A 17,401-nucleotide genomic window follows, 5' to 3' on the forward strand; every position below is an offset into this window, starting at 1 on the left:
GCCATTTGGGGAGTGAACCAGCAGATGAAAGATCTCTCTTTCTCTCTGTCCCTCCCTCTTTCTCTGTAACTCTGCCTTTCAAATAAATTAATTAATCTGGCGAATAAAATCTCTTTACCATCTTAGACTCCTGGAAGCATGATGCTCTGATATAACACAGATCAAGCTGGTATCCACATCCTGGGATTATCAGCTGGCTCAGTGGAACAGTGGGCCTTCCTAGGCAGTTGGTGTTTGGAAACAGAATCCTGTGGACTTTGCTAGACGTGTGCCCTCTGTCCTCTCTAGTTAGTGCCTGTGTGTGACAGCACTTGAGCCTGTATCCTTGACTCCCTGAGTAAGTCTCACAGAAATAAGATGTGGTTGCGTGTCCCTGGCAAAGGAATGCTCTTAAAAATTATTAACGAAAGGACCAACTATACCGTAGAGAAATAAGGAAAAACAAGAAAATAACCAAAACAAGACCAGTACTCATGAAAAATGCTGAGATGTGCTGGTAACCAAATAAACTTCAAATTAAAATGTAATGAGCTCTGAGCTGGAAAGGCCTCCGTGATGCCCTCACAGGGGAGAAATTGCAAAAACCGGGGGCAGGCATTGGCCTAGCGGTGAAGCTGCCCGGTTGGAATGCCTTCACCCCCGTCAGAGTGCCTGGGCTCCGTCCCTGACCCAAGCTTCCTAACGATGCAGACTCTGGGAGCCAGTGGTGCTTGCTCAAGTGGCTGCGCCCCTGTCACCTTTGTGGGAGACCTGGATTGAGTTTGCGGTTCTCAGCCCCTGCCGAGGCCCAGTGCTGGCCTAGCCCCTGCCGTCCCAGGCCTTTGGGGAATAACCAACAGATGAGAGCTTTCTCTCTGTCTCCCAAATAAATTTTTAAAAACACAAAATACAGACCACTGGTGTAACCTGATCCTATTTTCACAGAAGAGATATTTTACCGTATACAAGAGAGGCCTGCATAACTTCTGGCCACAGTTGGCATGAATACCACCAAGCATTTACCTGTGCTAACCCCTGAGAGGCGCACTGGACGCTTGAAGGAGGAGGCTTGTTTTTTATGGTCTTAGTGTGATGGGAGTATGTGTCATGTTTATTTTTCTGCATTTTAAAAATATATGTTAAATATTACTGTATATGCCAATAGCTTGATGCTATTTTCCATATTCATTGTTTACAAAGGTTTGTCCTGGCAGGAGTGTAAGAAGTACTTTCTTGGATGCAGTTTAGCCATATGCATCCAAATTCTTGAAAATGAACGTATACTTAGATCCAATCATTTCACTCCTAGGAACTTATCCTAAGAACATCGCAGCAAAGTGGCAATTTGTCATGAATGAAGGTGTTTGTTGGAAGGCTTTTTTTTCTTCTAAGAATTATTTTATTTATTTGAAAGACAGAGTTACACAGAGAGAGACCTTGCATTCTGCTGGTTCACTCCCCAAATGACCGCAATGGCAAAGTTGAGCTGATCTGAAGCCAGGAGCTTCTTCTGGGTCTCCCATGTGGGTGCAGGGGCCCAAGGACCTGGGCCATCTTCTACTGCTTTCCCAGGCCATAGCAGAGAGCTGGATCAGAAGAGGAGCAGCTGGGACTTGAACTGGTACCCATATGGGATGCCAGTTCTGCATGCTGGGGCTTTAACTCACTGCACCACAGCACCAGCCCCACAAAGCTTTTATAATAATGAAGCATCGGACACCACACAGATGTCCAATGATAAATTTATTGAATAAATTATGATCAGAGAAAATTATACTATATAGCCTTTGATTTTTTTTAAATATTTTTACTTATTTATTTGAGAGACAAAGTCACAGAGACAAGGGGAGACAGAGAGAAAGGTCCTTCATCCCCTGGCTCATTCCTCAAATGGCCACAATAGCCAGAGCTGGGCTGATTTGAAGCCAGGAGCCAGGAGTCTCCTCCGGGTCTCCCACATGGCACAGGGTCCTAAGCACTTGGGCCACCTTCCACTGCTCTCCTAGGCCATAAGCAGAGAGCTGCATCAGAAGTAGAGCAGCCAGAACACAAACTGGCACTCAACATGGGATGCCGGCACCATAGGCAAAGACCTAACCTACTACGCCATAGCATCATCAGTGCCTATATAGCCTCTTAAAATAAAGATGTAAATGCCTAAATGTTAGTAAGGAATGATGTTCATGATATTGCAAATGAGAGAAGTGTAATATCTGATTTTAATAAAAAAAAATGCAGGTATGGCATAGCAGGCTAGGTTGTCACCTGTGATGTTAGCATCCCATATGGGCACTGGTTCATATCCCCGCTACTCCACTTCTGATCCAGCTCCCTGCTAATGTGCCTGAGAAAGCAGCAGGAGATGCTTTCTCCAAGTATTTAAATACCTGCCACCAACATGGGAGACCCAGAAGAAGCTCCTGGCTCCTCTAGCTTTGGCCTGGCCCAGGCTGGCTATTGCGACTATTTGGGGAGCGCTTCAACTCACCAGTTTAAATGGTCTCTCTATTATTAATTTTATATTTTTAACTTAATTTGCTTTTAATTTAAGAGAGAGATCTTCTGTCCTCTGATTTACTCTGCAGATGACCTCAATGACCAGGGCTGTGCCATGGTCAGATCCAAAAGCCAAGAACTCAGTCCACATCTCCCACAGCGGTGAGACTTCCTTGAGCCATCACTGTTGCCTCCCAGGGTCTGCACCAGCAGGAAACTGGGGTCAGGAGCCAGAACCAGGAATCCAACCTGGGCACTCCAGGATAGGATGTGGGCATCATAAGCGCTATTTGCTAAATGCCCACTTTCTATTATTCTACTTCCTACTTTTGTAGGAAGTAGATGCCTGGAACTGAGGGCATCATGCAGGTCTGATGTCCTCATTGTAGAATAAAGCTAGATGGACACATGCCTTCATCTGAATGGAGCTTATTTTTTTGTTTCATTCCATGTCCATGTTAGCCTTTTTTGCCTATTATTTCATATTTGGCTTCCATTTGATAGAAAAATGTAAGTCTCTATTTTTCAAAGTGATTAGTTTGGGATTCCTATTTTCATGCTTTAGAAAAGTTATTTTATTTGATGAGAGAGAGGGAGAGAGAGAGAGAGAGACAGACAGAGAGAGAGAGAGATCTCCCATTTGCTAGTTGACTCCCCAGGTGCCTGCAGAAGCAGCAAGGGCTGGCTGGGCCAGGCTCCTCCCTTCAGCTCTCCCATGTGGACCGCAGGGAATCAAGTAGCCCAGCCCCCATCCGCTGCCTCACAGGGCGTGTGTCCGCAGAAAGCCAGAGTGGAATCAGGAGTGGGTGGAGCTGGGACTCAAACCCAGACACTTGGATTTGGGATGTCAGTATCTTAAGTTGCTGCCTAGCCGCTATGCCAAATACCTGCCCTGTATCTCCATTTCCACGCACCCTGGCTAGTATTGTTTCCTTGTAGTCCGGCCCACTCCTACCCTGCTGATTGCTGCAGGATTCTGTGGGTTAACAGTATGCTTACTTGAACATTCATAAGGAAGAATGTATTATTACCTTATGTTGTTTTTGCCAGCCAGAACTGATGTCCATTGGAAACTTTTTTTTATGCTCCTGAACAATTGAAATTGCACTAAGCTAGCTAAATGTGCTGTGGTATCCTGGATTGGATTCTGAAACAAAAAAGAAACATTGCAGGAAAACTGGTGACATTTGAATATACTCTATAGTTAATAATGGGGCATCAATGTTAATTCCTTAATGTTGACAAAATGTAATGATTATATAAGATGTTAACATTAAGGAGAATAAGGAAGGGTATGTGGGAGCTGTCTGTATTATTCTTGCAAATTTTTAAAAAGATTTTATTTACTTGAAAGGCAGAATTACAAAGAGAGAGAGGGAGAGACAGGAAGAGAGAGAGAGCGAGCAAGCGATCATCCATTCTCTTGTTCACTCCCCAACTGGCTGCAATGGCCAGTTTGTACAGACCAAAGCTAGAAGCCAGGAGTTTCTTCCGGATCTTCCACATAGGTGGCAGAGGCCTAAGCACTTGGGCCGTCTTCCACTGCTTTCCCAGGCACACCAGCAGGGAGCTGGATTGGAAGTGGAGCAGCCAGGATCAAACCAGCCACCCCGTTCTCCCTTGGTGTAACTCTGCCTTTCAAATAAATAAATAAATCTTTTTTTTCTTTTATTAGACAGGCAGAGTTACAGACAGTAAGAGAGAGAGACAAAGAGAAAGGTCTTCCTTCCGTTGGTTCACCCCCGCAAATGGCTGCTACAGCCGGTGCGCTGCACCGATCTGAAGCCAGGAGCCAGGTGCTTCTCCTGGTCTCCCATGCGGGTGCAGGGGCCCAAGCACTTGGGCCATCCTCCACTGCCCTCCTGGGCCACAGCAGAGAGTTGGACTGGAAGAGGAGCAACCGGGACTCGAACCAGCGCCCATATGGGATGCCAGCGCCGCAGGCGGAGGATTAACCCAGTGAGCCACAGCGCTGGCCCCCATAAATAAGTCTTTTTTAAAAAAAGAAATTAATTTGGTGGGTTAAGATGAATGTTTTTAAAAGTGAGATGGACTATCAAAAAATATCAATACACATTGATTTATGGAACAGCACTTTCAAGCACATGCATACTTTCTTGGTAACCTGACAATACCTATCAAAGCACAGATGCATGAAACTTTTAACCTAGCAATTTAATCCTTGGGAACTTATCCAGATACATAATTGCAAGCATACAGAAATGATATATGTGTGGCATAACTCATTACAGTATTGTTTATAATAGCAAGCAATTGGCAATAACCCACGTGTCTATCGACAGAGAAGTACTTTTTAAATTTTGGTACAATCTTACAATGGAATACTCCGTAGTTATCAAAAAAACACACACACACACACACACAATGAGAAATTCTGTGTAGTGTTGTGAAAAAATACGCAGGTTGTAAATCCTAAGGAGAAAAGAGTGTGGTGCCAAATGAAGTTTATGGTGTACTACCCTTTATGTAAAGAGCAAATGCAAAAATCCATATTTGTATTTGCTTGTGTAGGCATAAAGAAACTCTGGAAGAACAAATAGAGGATAAGAGCAGTGATTTCTGTGTGGACATGGGAACCGGGGGCAAGTAAGGACAGAGGAGTGATATCTCTTTCTCTCTCTCTCTCTCTCTCTCTCTCTCTCCTCTCTCTCCTCTCCCCACTCCCAGGAGTAAGGACACTTAATATGACCTCTACCCTCTTCACATATTTTATGTGCACTGCACAGACACTGTACATCTGTTTTTATAGGCTGGTGTTGAATTATACAAGTGAATTACCTATTCAAAAATTAAGTATAAGATACTGAGCAAAAGCCGCAGGACCCAGAAGGATCTGCGGGGAGTGGTGAAGCAGCGGTTCCTGCACGTGCAGCTCCTGATGCCGGCAGAACTGGACTGCTTTGCCCAGGGGTACGGAGCTGAGTGTTGGGCCCAGTGCCACACAGTCAGATGTATTTCTTACTCTGGGACACAGTCATGAAACTGAAGAAAACTTGAACTGTCAAAGCCAGTCTGCTGGCCACAAGGCTATGCGCTGTTTGGGGCCGAGCTGTTGCAGCTGCTTCTGCGGTGGGCGTGGAGACCCCTCACAGTTCAGGGTGACTTCAGGAGGGAGAGGAGCCCCAGTTACTACCTCCGCGCGCCTTAGACTGGGCAGATACAGGCCACATCCCACTAGGTTGTCAGAATATGCTCTCCGTGTGTGCGCTGGCTGCTTTAAACACTCTTGTTCCTTTCAGGTAAATGGAAGAGCTGGAAAGCAGCGTATTCCAGACGCGGAGAGCACACCGGCTAGAACAGATGGTGGCGAGATGGCTGCGGCGCTCGCGGGACAGCTCCGCCCGGTGAGGCTCCTGGCCCAGCAGGGTTGCTATCTCCAACGGTAGAGGAGGGGTGGCCGCCTGGGCTGGCTTTGTTCATACCCCCGCCCCCAGACACCCTCAACCCCCAATCACAGACTGCAGAAGCACTGCGCACACGTGCAAACACACGCTGGTGTGCACACGCCTTTCAGCTCTCGCTCACACACGCGGAGCCCTGCCCCGTCCTGGGTGCGAGAGGCGAGAGGCGGGCAGGCTGCTGCTTCTGCTCCTTCCCTGTCTTTGTTTCCAGCAGCTCTGCCTTCCTCCCAGTCCCTGCTTCATTCTGCACGAAATAAGATGAAATCAAATACAGATCTGATTTCCTGCTACGAGAGAACTTCAAAATATGTTCTGTTGCAAAGAGCCCAGTTTCTGTCTCAGATTCCCATCTGGCTCCTCCATCCGGAGACAAGAGATCACGTGTCAGGTGCCTGTGAGACACAGTCTTCCGAAGGAGCTGGAAACAGCTGTCGCGCTGCTCTCTAGCGGACTTTACCCAGGGCTGTACTGCCCGTGGCCAAGTTCTTTGGTCCTCACAGGCTCGGGTGGGAGAAGGCTGGTGGTAGCATGGACCCCATTTCACAGATGAAGCCACCGAGGCTCCAAGAGTATGTCAATTAAGAGCACTCACAGCCCCTCCTTTGAGGGGTGCCCATTTCTTACAGCTTGGAGATTAAACATCCTTTGGGTTGACATTTCCAGGCCCTTCATGATCAAGCTGTGTTCCTTTCCAGCCATTTGTCTTACTACCTAGCTTCATGCCTGTTATGTTCCTGCTAAAGCAAACTCCTTGTTCTCCTCCTGTAAGCACCGCCTCTTCATCTGGACTCCTGGGGCCTGGGCTCCTTTGCCACAACCCCTCCTGCCAGCTCTAGGAGTCTAGATTCCCCCCAGCCCCCCAAAAAAGACTGAAGGCCTGAAGTTCTGGGTCTCCCATGAGTTGCTCTCCACTTTGTAGTCAGAATTAATCTCTTCCACAGGGCCCCATAGAATTTTCTTTTTAAAGATTTATTTATTTGAAAGGCAGAAGGACAGAGAGGAAGAGAGAGAGAGAGAGATCTTGTGTATTCCCCAAATGCCTACAACAGTTGGGCTAGACCAAGCTGAAGCCAGGAGCCAAGAACTCCAAGCCAGGGACCCAAGTCCATGGGCCATCACCTGCGGCCTTCTCAGGTGCTTTTAGCAGGAAGCTGGATCAGAAGCAGAGTAGCTGGGACTCGAACTAGCTGTTCCCATCCGGGATGTGGGTGTCCAAGTGGTGGCCTAACTTGTTGCACCATAGTGCCTGCTCTGGGCCCCGTAGTATTTTTGGTTGGTTGTGTTGGTATTGTGCTCCTCCGGCTGTGTTCCACTTATGTGAGCACATTCCTTTTGCTTCTTCTAGACCCACCTTCTGTGACATCAGGGAAAGTATTGACGTCATCTCTGTAGCTCAGGAGCGATTGAGTTTCGGGAACATTGCGTGTGGTCAGGCAGTGCTTGTGAAATGAGTGGGAAAGTGTGTATATTGCTTTCCGAAGCAGGTTCTGCAAAGCCCATTCCTGGATGAGGCTGCCCCACAGAATGAGCTTCTGTGGCTACATGTTTGGGAAGAAGGCAGCCTCCATCCCACTCCTACCCCACCCCCCGACTCCTGGTGCACAGACTACAAAGCCAAGGCTCTAAGCAATCCTGCAGGAGGAGACCTGTTTAACTTGATGTGGCCTCCATATTTAACCTTGGAATCCTCCGACACTGTGCTTCTCTCACAGAATGTAAACAGAAGATGACATGGCCCTCTAGCAAGTCCCCCCGCATCTTTTTTGACATACATTTCTCACATTATAAAATTCACCCAAAGTGCACATGGGGCCAGCGTTGTGGCACAGTGGGCTAGGCTGCCACCTGTGATGCCAGCATCCGCGTATGGGTGCTGATTGAGTCCCAGCTGCTCCACTCTCCCACTCAGCTCCCTGATAATACACCTGGGAAGGCAGCAGAAGGCAGTCCAAGTGCTTGGGCCCCTGCACCCATGGGGGAGGCCTGGCTGGAGTTTCAGCCTCCTGACTTTGGTCTGGTCCAGCCCCAGCTGTTGCAGCTGTTTAGGGAGTGAACCAGAGGATGTCTGTCTCTTTCTCCCTCTCTCTGTGTAACTCTGCCTTTCAAACAGAATAAATAAATATTTTAAAAATTAAAAAGTACACAAACTTCAGTGACCTCTAGTATAAATATTTGTATATACAGAATTGTGCACCTGTCACTGCAATCTAATTTTAGAACACTTTCGATACTCTAAATGAACAGCAACTCCTGTACATTAGCAGTCACTCCCAAGTGCCCCATCTCCAGTACAGGGTCACCATGGACCCACTTTCCATTTCTATATGTTTGCATACTCTAGATATGTCACATAAATAGTGCTCTATGTGGTTTGTATTTGACTGGCTTCTGCACTTGGCTGTGTTATAGCATGGGTCAGCCTATCACGTCTCATTGCCAGATAATATTCCATGATGGGACATTTCCTTTGTGGGTATAACATTTTCATTTGCTGACATAGCATAAACATTGGGGTTGATACATAAGCCCAAATAATATATGAGCATCTGAGTTGTTTCCGCTTTGGGACTACTATGAATCGTGGTTTTATGAATATTTGCATGAAAGTTTTGTTTGAACATACACGTTCAGCTCTCTTGGGTGTATAATTAGGAGGAGACTAGCTGGGTTGTGTGGCAATTCTGTTTCTGGTCTTTTGAGGAGCTGCCAGACTCTTTCCCCAAGTAACTGCGCTGTTGTACATTTCCACCGGCAGGGTGTGACTGTTCCAGAGTCAATGCTTGCTGTTCTCTGTATCTTTGCTTGTAGCCATCGTAGGGGCAGGGACGGTGGGTGTGAGATCTCATTGTGGTTTTGAACTGCATTACCCTGATGGCTAATGCCATTGAAATCCTTCCATGTGCCTAAAGAGTTTTGTTTTTCATATGCTTGAGAATCAGAAGAAAACAATTAAAAGGTTCCTGCCAGTTCCAGTGAAAGACATTATTTGAAAGGCAGAGTTACAGAGTTTCAGAGAGTGAGTGAGATCTTCCATCCACTGATTTACTCCTCAGATGGCTGCAATGGCCAGGAGCCAGGAGCCAGGATTTTCTTCTGGGTCTCCCATGTGGGTGCAGGGGCCCAAGCACTTGGGCCATCTTCCGCTGCTTTCCCAGGTGCAGGGAGCTGGATTGGAAGTGGAGCAGCTGGGACTTGAACTGGTGCCCATATTGGGTGCCGGCACCACAGGTAGTGGCTTTATCCGCTAAGCCACAGCACCTGCCCAAAGATATTATTTCTGTATGTGTTCCTACAGTGAATCACATGTAGCCCTGTTTAAACTGTTTCTCACCTCTAATCCCACAGTCTTGGCACAAGCTGGGCTCTTGGGGTCCTGATTGAAAATGGCCAAGAATTGAAAATACTGAGTTTGGGGGTAAATAAGTACATTTCCCAGGAGTAGAGTGAATGGTACCACCTACCACCCAGTTGCTTAAGTAGCAGATCCAAGAGTCAGCCTGAGTGCTCGAGTCCCTCACGTCCACCCTGTCGGCAGCTGCTGTCAGTTGGCCTTCAACCGTGTCTCCAATCCATCCACTGCTGTGTCCCAGTGGGCATTGCTGTGGTCACTCAGGATTTGCCTTTCCAGGCTGGTTCTCCACTCTGTAGCCATAGTGGACTTTTCAAAATGTAAAATGCTCCTGTGGCTCCCATCAGCTCCCATCTCCAACTCCACAGTAGCCACGCCATTCGGTAGCCCACCCACCATTGTGCCATGGCCTACAAGTCCCTTCCCGGTCTGATCCAGCCTGACCCTCCAGCCTCACTTGTTCCTCTTGCTTCCTTGCTTACTGTTCCCCTGTGTTTTGCTTCCTTTCAGTTCCTGGACCTAGTCACACTCTTTCTCGTCTCAGGGACAGAAGTTTTTTTTTCTTCCAGTTTGTTGTTTTTTTTTTTTTATTATTATTATTTTTGACAGGCAGAGTGGATAGTGAGAGAGAGACAGAGAGAAAGGTCTTCCTTTGCCGTTGGTTCACCCTCCAATGGCAGCCGCTGCAGCCGGCGCACCGCGCTGATCCGATGGCAGGAGCCAGGATCCAGGTGCTTTTCCTGGTCTCCCATGGGGTGCAGGGCCCAAGCACCTGGGCCATCCTCCACTGCACTCCCTGGCCATAGCAGAGAGCTGGCCTGGAAGAGGGGCAACCGGGACAGAATCCGGCGCCCCGACCGGGACTAGAACCCGGTGTGCCGGCGCCACAAGGTGGAGGATTAGCCTATTGAGCCACGGCGCCGGCCTTTTCTTCCAGTTTTAATGACAGCTCCTTACCCTTCAGGTTGAGTTTAAGCATCACCCTTTTTGAGAGGCCTTTCCCAGAGCAGATGTTTGGCCTAGCCATTAACACTGGCTAAAATGCCCAATCCCATTTCAGAGCACCTGGGTTTGATGTGTGGCTCTGGCCTGTGATTCCCACTGCAGACCCTGGGAGACAGTGGTAATGGCTTGGGTGACTGGGTTTCTGCCACCGCATGGGAAATCTGGACTGAGTTCCTGGCTTCCCGGTCAGCCCCAGCCAGAGGTCATTGTGGGCATTTGGGGAGTGGCCCAGTGGGTAGAAACTCTCTCTTTCTCTCAAGTACATAATTTTTTTCTTTTCAAAAAGAGGCCTTTCCTGGCCGGCCAAGGCTCAGTGGGTTCATGCTTGTGACTGTTCCCTCCAGGGTAGTTACGCGCTCATCGCATGGTGGAATAACGCACATTGACTTCCTTCCCATCGTTACTCTCCTTCCTCCTGTCCATTCTACCGTCTCCGCCCAGCCTGCCCAGCCTGTATGAGACCAAGCAGCATGGCTGTCTTGTTTGATAAAGTATCCTCCGCCCTGGTAGAGTGCAAAGCATGTAATAGAAGGTCCACAAACTTTATAGATTAAGGGCTCTTATAGTAAGAGAGCGCGCGCACGAGAGAGAGCAAGAGCAAGAGCGAGAGAGAGATCTTCCATCTGTTGCTGGTTCACTCCCTAAATGAATTCAATGGATAGGACTGGGCTAGGTCAAAGCCAGGAACCAGGAGCTTCTTCTGGGTCTCCCACATGGGTGGCAGGGCCCAAGTATCTGGACCATCTTCTGCTGCTTTTCCCAGGCCATTAGCCAGAGGTGGATCAGAAGTGGAACAGCTGGACACGAACCAGCACTCCTATGGAACACGGGCATTGCAGGCAGTGCCTTCACCCACTATCCCACAACACTGGCCCATAGAAATGTTCGTTTTACACAGCAAGATCTAATTGTTTGATTTTATCCTCAGGGCTTGAAAAGGAGATTTTTTTTTCAACTTACCAGGAATCTTCATACTAACGAGCACACATGTACATGTCTACACACAAATATATAAGGCACATAAACAAACCCACGTGCAGGCACTCACACCAGTACACACAGGCGTACAATGCACATTTGTGCACACAAGGCATTCACATACAGGCACACACATCCACATGTGTGCTCATGCATACACGTGCACACACAGGCATGCACATGTCCCCCTGGGGGGGTTGTCACAGTCACAAGCGTATCCCCGTGCTCACAACCATGAGCCAGACTGCCTTCTAGAATAGACCACTGCCTCTATTTCTGCTTTCTTGGAACAGACTTTAAATTACAAAATCCATTTGATGCCAGATTTGGCTTCTCACATCATTCAGTCTGATCACCATGCAGTGTTTAAACATAGACGGGAAGTAGTTTCCCCACAGCCAGCTGGAACCTGGAGGTGAGTTCTTCACTGTGACAGAGCAGAAGCAAAACGTCTTTCCCAACACACTGGTGAGCCCAGGCGAAGCCAGAGGGCCTCTGCAGCAGAACCCACTCCTACCTGGTCTTTTTTTCCGGTGTTATTGATCAACTAAACGTGAACTGACGACCTGTAGGATACGGAAATAGCCCACATCTTCACGACACATTTCCCATGTTCTGGTTGGACCTTCGGGTCCATTCAGTTCCCTGGCAGTTTCGTGGGTGTCGCTGCGAGTCTTACAGGCTTCGGTGTGAGAGCTCAGAACTCGCCTCGGAGTCATGGCTGGAAACCATTACGGAGGCAGCAGGCGTGTGTTTTTGGATCAGTGCTTCATTTGAGATTTGTCAGATGCTTCAGAGGAGGGAATTTTGTCCCAGGCATGGCTTCCTTCCGTGTGCAGTCAAATATTAAATGTGCTCTGTGCGGAGAGGCTGCACTTTGGACGTTTACGTAGGTAATCCCATTCCAAACAAAAGCTCGAGCGTGGCCTTTGGGTCAGAGCCACTGACACTGTCCAGGGCTGCAGTGCACCCTGCGGGGCCTCTCTTGTGCACTGCTGTTGGGGAACACGCCCTTGCACGCAGGAGACGTCAGCTCGCTGATGCCCACGTGTTTGAAAAGCATCAGCATCATCGCCATCGTCAGCATCATCGTCATCCAAAGGGTTCTGCTGAAACCCTGCGGCCGGGCTTGTTTGTTCCTTTGTTCGCCAAGCGCTTATGAAGTCTTGCTCCATGGCTGGCTCTGAGTTCAGCCGTGCGACCAGAAATAGGCCGTTCTTGCCTCACTGACCACAGTGTAGAGAGGACATGAGACCATGCTGGTTGTTAGGAACAAGGGGGAGGGGGGCGTTTCCAAAAGGGGCACTTGATTCTGTGGATGCGACAAGCAGATGGAGATAGCTCCACCAGAAGATGGAGGAGGTGGGCCAGGGCGGTGGGGGTGGGGGTGGGCTCTAGAGTGTGTGTGTGGCAGCAGGGGAGCTATCCAGGCAGAGGGAAGAGCTTATCCAAAGACAATGCACTTTAGGAACTCAAAGGAGACTATCTGGCTGGAACAAGAACATCACAAAGACCTAATGTCCTAGTTTCGGAGGCTGGAGTAATGGGCAGAGGCTGTTCGTGGGACTAGGGCTGCGTTGCTAGACTCAGCCTGGCTGCCAGATGAAGTGTCATTCAGGACAGACAAGGATGACAAGTGGGAGACCGGTTAGGGGCCTCTTGCTGCAATCTCTCAGCAAGGACTGGCAAGGGGGGCCTCACATAGATCGGTGGCTGTGGGCGTGGTGTCTGTAGAGACGTGTTGCTGCTGTGAGTTATGTGATGAGAGGGACGAGGGCAGGAAAAAGTTTAGCACAATTTTTTTTTTTTTTTGACAGGCAGAGTGGACAGTGAGAGAGAGAGACAGAGAGAAAGGTCTTCCTTTGCTGTTGGTTCACCCTCCAATGGCCGCCGCAGCCGGCACGCTGCAGCCAGTGCACCGCGCTGATCCGATGGCAGGAGCCAGGTGCAGGGCCCAAGCACCTGGGCCATCCTCCACTGCACTCCCTGGCCACAGCAGAGAGCTGGCCTGGAAGAGGGGCAACCCGGACAGAATCTGGCGCCCCGACTGGGACTAGAACCCGGTATGCCAGCGCCGCTAGGCGGAGGATTAGCCTAGTGAGCCGCGGCGCCGGCCCACAATTTTTTTTTTAAGATTTAATTATTTATTTGAAAGGCAGAGTTACACAGAGAGAGAAGGAGAGGTGGGGGGGGGGGAGAGAGAGAGAGAGAGAGAAAGTGAGAGAGAAAGTCTTCCATCCACTGGTTCACTCCCCAATTGGCTGCAGTGGCTGGAGCTGCGCTGATCTGAAGCCAGGAGCCAGGAGCCAGGAGCTTCTTCTGGGTTTCTCATGTGGGTGCAGGGGCCCAAGGACTTGGGCCATCTTCTACTGCTTTCCCAGGCCACAGCAGAGAGCTGGATCGAAAGTGGAGCAGCTGGGACTCAAACTGGCACCCATATGGGATGCCGGCCCAGCAGGTGGCAGTTTTACCCACTATGCCACAGCGCCGGCCCCAGTGAACACGATTCTTGAGAGTCTGGCTGGAGCCACTGGCATTGGCCTTGTGGTACCATTGACTGAGCCCTGGGACATGAAGAAGGTGAGTCCCGAGCAGGACCCAACAGCCACGGGGCTGAGCTAAGAATTAAAGTAAGCAAATGGAGACGACAATGACATTGAACTCTGCCACGCATATTCAAATTGTTACTTATCAGTCGTTTACGTGCATTTTCACCTTTTGCTAGTTGTGTTAGAGGTACTATATCAGTGGTGCCACACTGCATAGGTACAGTATTTTGTTCATTTATTCACACAGTAGGCACCTGTGCTTCCTGCGAGCAGAGATCCTCACTTGATGCTGTGAGACACTTAGAGGTAGACAAAGCGTGGTTCCTGCTTGCAGAGAACATAATGTCTGTCCAGGAAGGGGAGTGACCAGTGGAAACAGGGAGTCTTCAGGGAAGGGTGGGTGCTTGGGGCTCTGAGAGGGCCTGAGCTGACGGGAAGGAACTTGTGCCCAGCCAGGAAGTCGGAGAAGCCAGAGGTGGCGCTGGAGCTGGAGCTCGATGTGATGTCACACCCCCCCGCGTGGGCAGCTGAGGCCCAGAGGTGAACCTGGTGTGTTGGGAGAGATGGGGCCGGAGTGAAGCCTGGGAAGGGGAGTAAACGGGTGGACGCTGGCCAGGGCCCGAGGTCCAAGGATGCTGGCCCACGGGGGCAGGCTTGAGGAGTCGGACATTTTAAAGCATCTTTTCAGAGCTGGCATTGTGGTGAAGTGGGGGAAGCCGTTGCCTGTGATGCCGGCATTCCATAGGAGTGTCGGTTCCCGTCCCTGCTGTTCCACTTCTGATCCAGCTCCCGGCTAAAATGTGCCTGGGAAAGCAGTGGAAGATGGCCCAAGTGCTTGGGCTCCTGCCACCCTCACAGGAGACCCAGATGAAGCTCTTGGCTCCTGGCTTTGGCCTGGCCCAGCCCTTGACATTGCAGTCATTTGGGGAGTGAACGAGCAGATGGAAAATCAATCTCTCTCTCTGTCACTCTGCCTTTCAAATAAACTAAATCTTTTTTAAAAAAATATTTTAGATTTATTTTCTTTATTTGAAAGGCAGAGTGACAGAGACAGAGAGAAAGTAAGAGGTGAGAAAGAGAGAATCTTCCATCCACTGGTTCACTCCCCAAATGGCCGCAATGGCTGAGACTTGGCCAGGCCAAAGCTAGGAGCCTAGAACTCCACCGGGTCTCCCATGTGGGTACAGGGGCCCAAGCACTTAGGCCACTTCCCACTGCTTTCCCAGGTGCATTAGCAGGAATCTGGAGAGGAAGCAGAGCAGCCAGGACTTGAACCTGAGTTTTGTATTTGGGTTAAGGAAAATATACATATTTATAAAATTAATTTTACTTATTTCTTTTTGCATGCGACTATTAGAAAATTTAAATTTATGTACATATCTTACATTACATGAAAGAGCTTCAAAAAGGTCATGGAAAATGTTATTATGGAAAGCTCCTGAATGGACTTCATTTTTTGCACCAAAGAAAACTTTACCTTTTAAGAAAATGTTTTATTTATTTACTTTTACCTATTCGATGAACAGAGCAACAGAGACAGATGGTCCATCTGGTTTTCTTAACTCTCTACATGCCTGCAACAGCCAGGGCTGGGCCAAGCTGAAGCCAGGAGCCAGAAGGTCTACCCCTGTCTCCCAGCTTGGGGGCAGGGCCCAAGCACTGGAACCATCACATTCTGCTGCCCAGGCCGCAGTAGCAGGAGGCTGGATGGAAGCAGAGGTGCCGGGACTTGAACCAGCGCTCGGAAATGGGATGCAAGGGTCCCAGGCACCGCTTAACGGCAGCACAACTCCTGCCCTAAACTTGTCTTTTCAGCCCACTACCCATCAACTTTTGGAAGCATGCTCATGCTTTAATTTGTAACTTATTTCCATTTTTCAGTATTTGTGCAATGAGGAACCCACCATAACTTTTGCCCAATTACTTGTGTCTTCCTTTACTGATCTCAGCGAGGTTATGATTCTCTCTCCAAATTAAATTAGTACACACCACTGATTTGGGTACTTGACGCCTTTCTTGGCATTTTCTGGATGTTCAGTGTTAGCTCATTAAGAATGCCTGGCACCTTATGGGCATTCAGCTAATCTGTTTTTAATGAGGTGACGAATGGCTTGGTGTTTTTCGCCTTCAACCCTAATAATTGTTTTTTAGTACTAGAAATTCTCTTTGTTCATTATTTTTTAGGTACATGTCATCATCCACTAAAAAAAAATTATATGTGCTACATTTCCATGTTTTTATGCCTATTGTTCCTTTTATCACTTTTCCTCCCCTGATACCTGTTATAAGCATTTCCCTTTCTGCATTAAATGGGAGTAGTGTTGAGGCATCCTCACCCTGTTGCTTTTTTCAAAGAACACAAATGTTGGTTTTTGGATTTCAATGTATATTATTTTGGTTAAGAAAGGCCTTTCTGGGGCTGGCACTGTGGCGTAGCGGGCAAAGCCACCACCTGCCATGCCAGCATCCTATGTGGGCACCAGTTCGAGTCCTGGCTGCTCCACTTTCAATCCAGCTCTCTGCCATGGCTTAAGAAAGCAGCAGAAGAAGAAAGTGGGCCCCTGCACCCACGTGGGAGACCCGGAAGAAGCTCCTGGCTCCTGGCTTCAGATTGGCACAGCTCCGGCCGTTGCAGCCATTTGGGGAGTGAATCAGTGGATGGAAGACCTCTCTCTCTCTCTCTCTCTCCCTCTCCCTCTCCCTCTCCCTCTCCCTCTCCCTCTCCCTCTCCCTCTCCCCCTCTGCCTCTCTGTAACTCTCCCTTTCAAATCAATGAGTAAATCTTTTTTAAAGGCCTTTTTATGGCTTTAAAGATTTTCGCTTAGTCAGGACTAGCTGAGGGTTGTATTCATGGAAGTGTTCTCAGCTGTTCGTTTCTCCCACCCTGGTTAGGTTTCTGCTGACCCTCAGCCTTGTCCAGGGCCTGTCTTGGAGAAATCCTCTCTGCTTCTTGGGCTGGCTCAGGTCGTCCGTTCTCAGCCAGGGCCAAAGATAGTGTGCGCGAGGCTTTGTACTGCACCTGTCCCATGCATGCTGGCCCCAGCGATGCTTTTTCATAGTGTCTGGTCCTTGTTGAGATGGGGGCTCATTATAGATGACAGAGCTGATTTGCAGCTGAGCTTCGCACGTCGCATTAGGCGGAGTTCCTGACAGTGCGGGGTAAATGGATGAGAACTATGACGGGCCCTGATCGTGGAGCCCTGAAGGCCGGGCTCTTCCTCCGCAGCTCTGTTTATAATGACAATAAACACTGCATCCCATCCGCCATTCGCCCTTCCCCGCAGAGAACCACTGACCGTTCTAGGGGGAAAAAAGCATTTGCCACAGACACGCAAAAAATAGCTCATGACTCGTTTTGTGGTTCTGAGAGGGGAAAAAGTACAGCTTTCCGCTCACCTGCTTTTAGATACTTCTCGAACATGCCTGTACAGATTTTTAACGATCAATAGAGGAGAGGCCGGTGCTGTGGCATAGTGGGCTAAGCCTCTGCGTGAGGCACCAGCATCCCATATGGGTGCCGGTTCGAGTCCCGGCTGCTCTTCTTCCCATCCAGTTCTCTGCTATGGCCTAGGAAAGCAGTGAAAGATGGCCCAAGTCCTTGGGCCCCTGCACCCACATGGGAG

General features: G+C 49.0%; 1 protein-coding gene across 2 annotated transcripts in view; it reads left to right on the forward strand.

Annotated features, from left to right (window-relative positions):
• Positions 1–17,401, forward strand: part of FRMPD1 (FERM and PDZ domain containing 1) — a 184,000-nt gene that overhangs the window by 128,422 nt on the left and 38,177 nt on the right. For both annotated transcript variants that reach the window (XM_017350594.4, XM_051843909.3), the window contains one exon: positions 5,736–5,840. In XM_017350594.4, the coding sequence (XP_017206083.3) occupies positions 5,740–5,840 (101 nt within the window). In that variant the 5' untranslated portion in view covers positions 5,736–5,739. The remainder of the gene's footprint in view (positions 1–5,735; positions 5,841–17,401) is intronic.

This window comes from Oryctolagus cuniculus, chromosome 1 (genome assembly GCF_051225735.1).
Source record: "Oryctolagus cuniculus isolate XC-2025 breed Fujian yellow rabbit chromosome 1, ASM5122573v1, whole genome shotgun sequence".
Lineage (NCBI taxonomy): Eukaryota > Metazoa > Chordata > Mammalia > Lagomorpha > Leporidae > Oryctolagus > Oryctolagus cuniculus.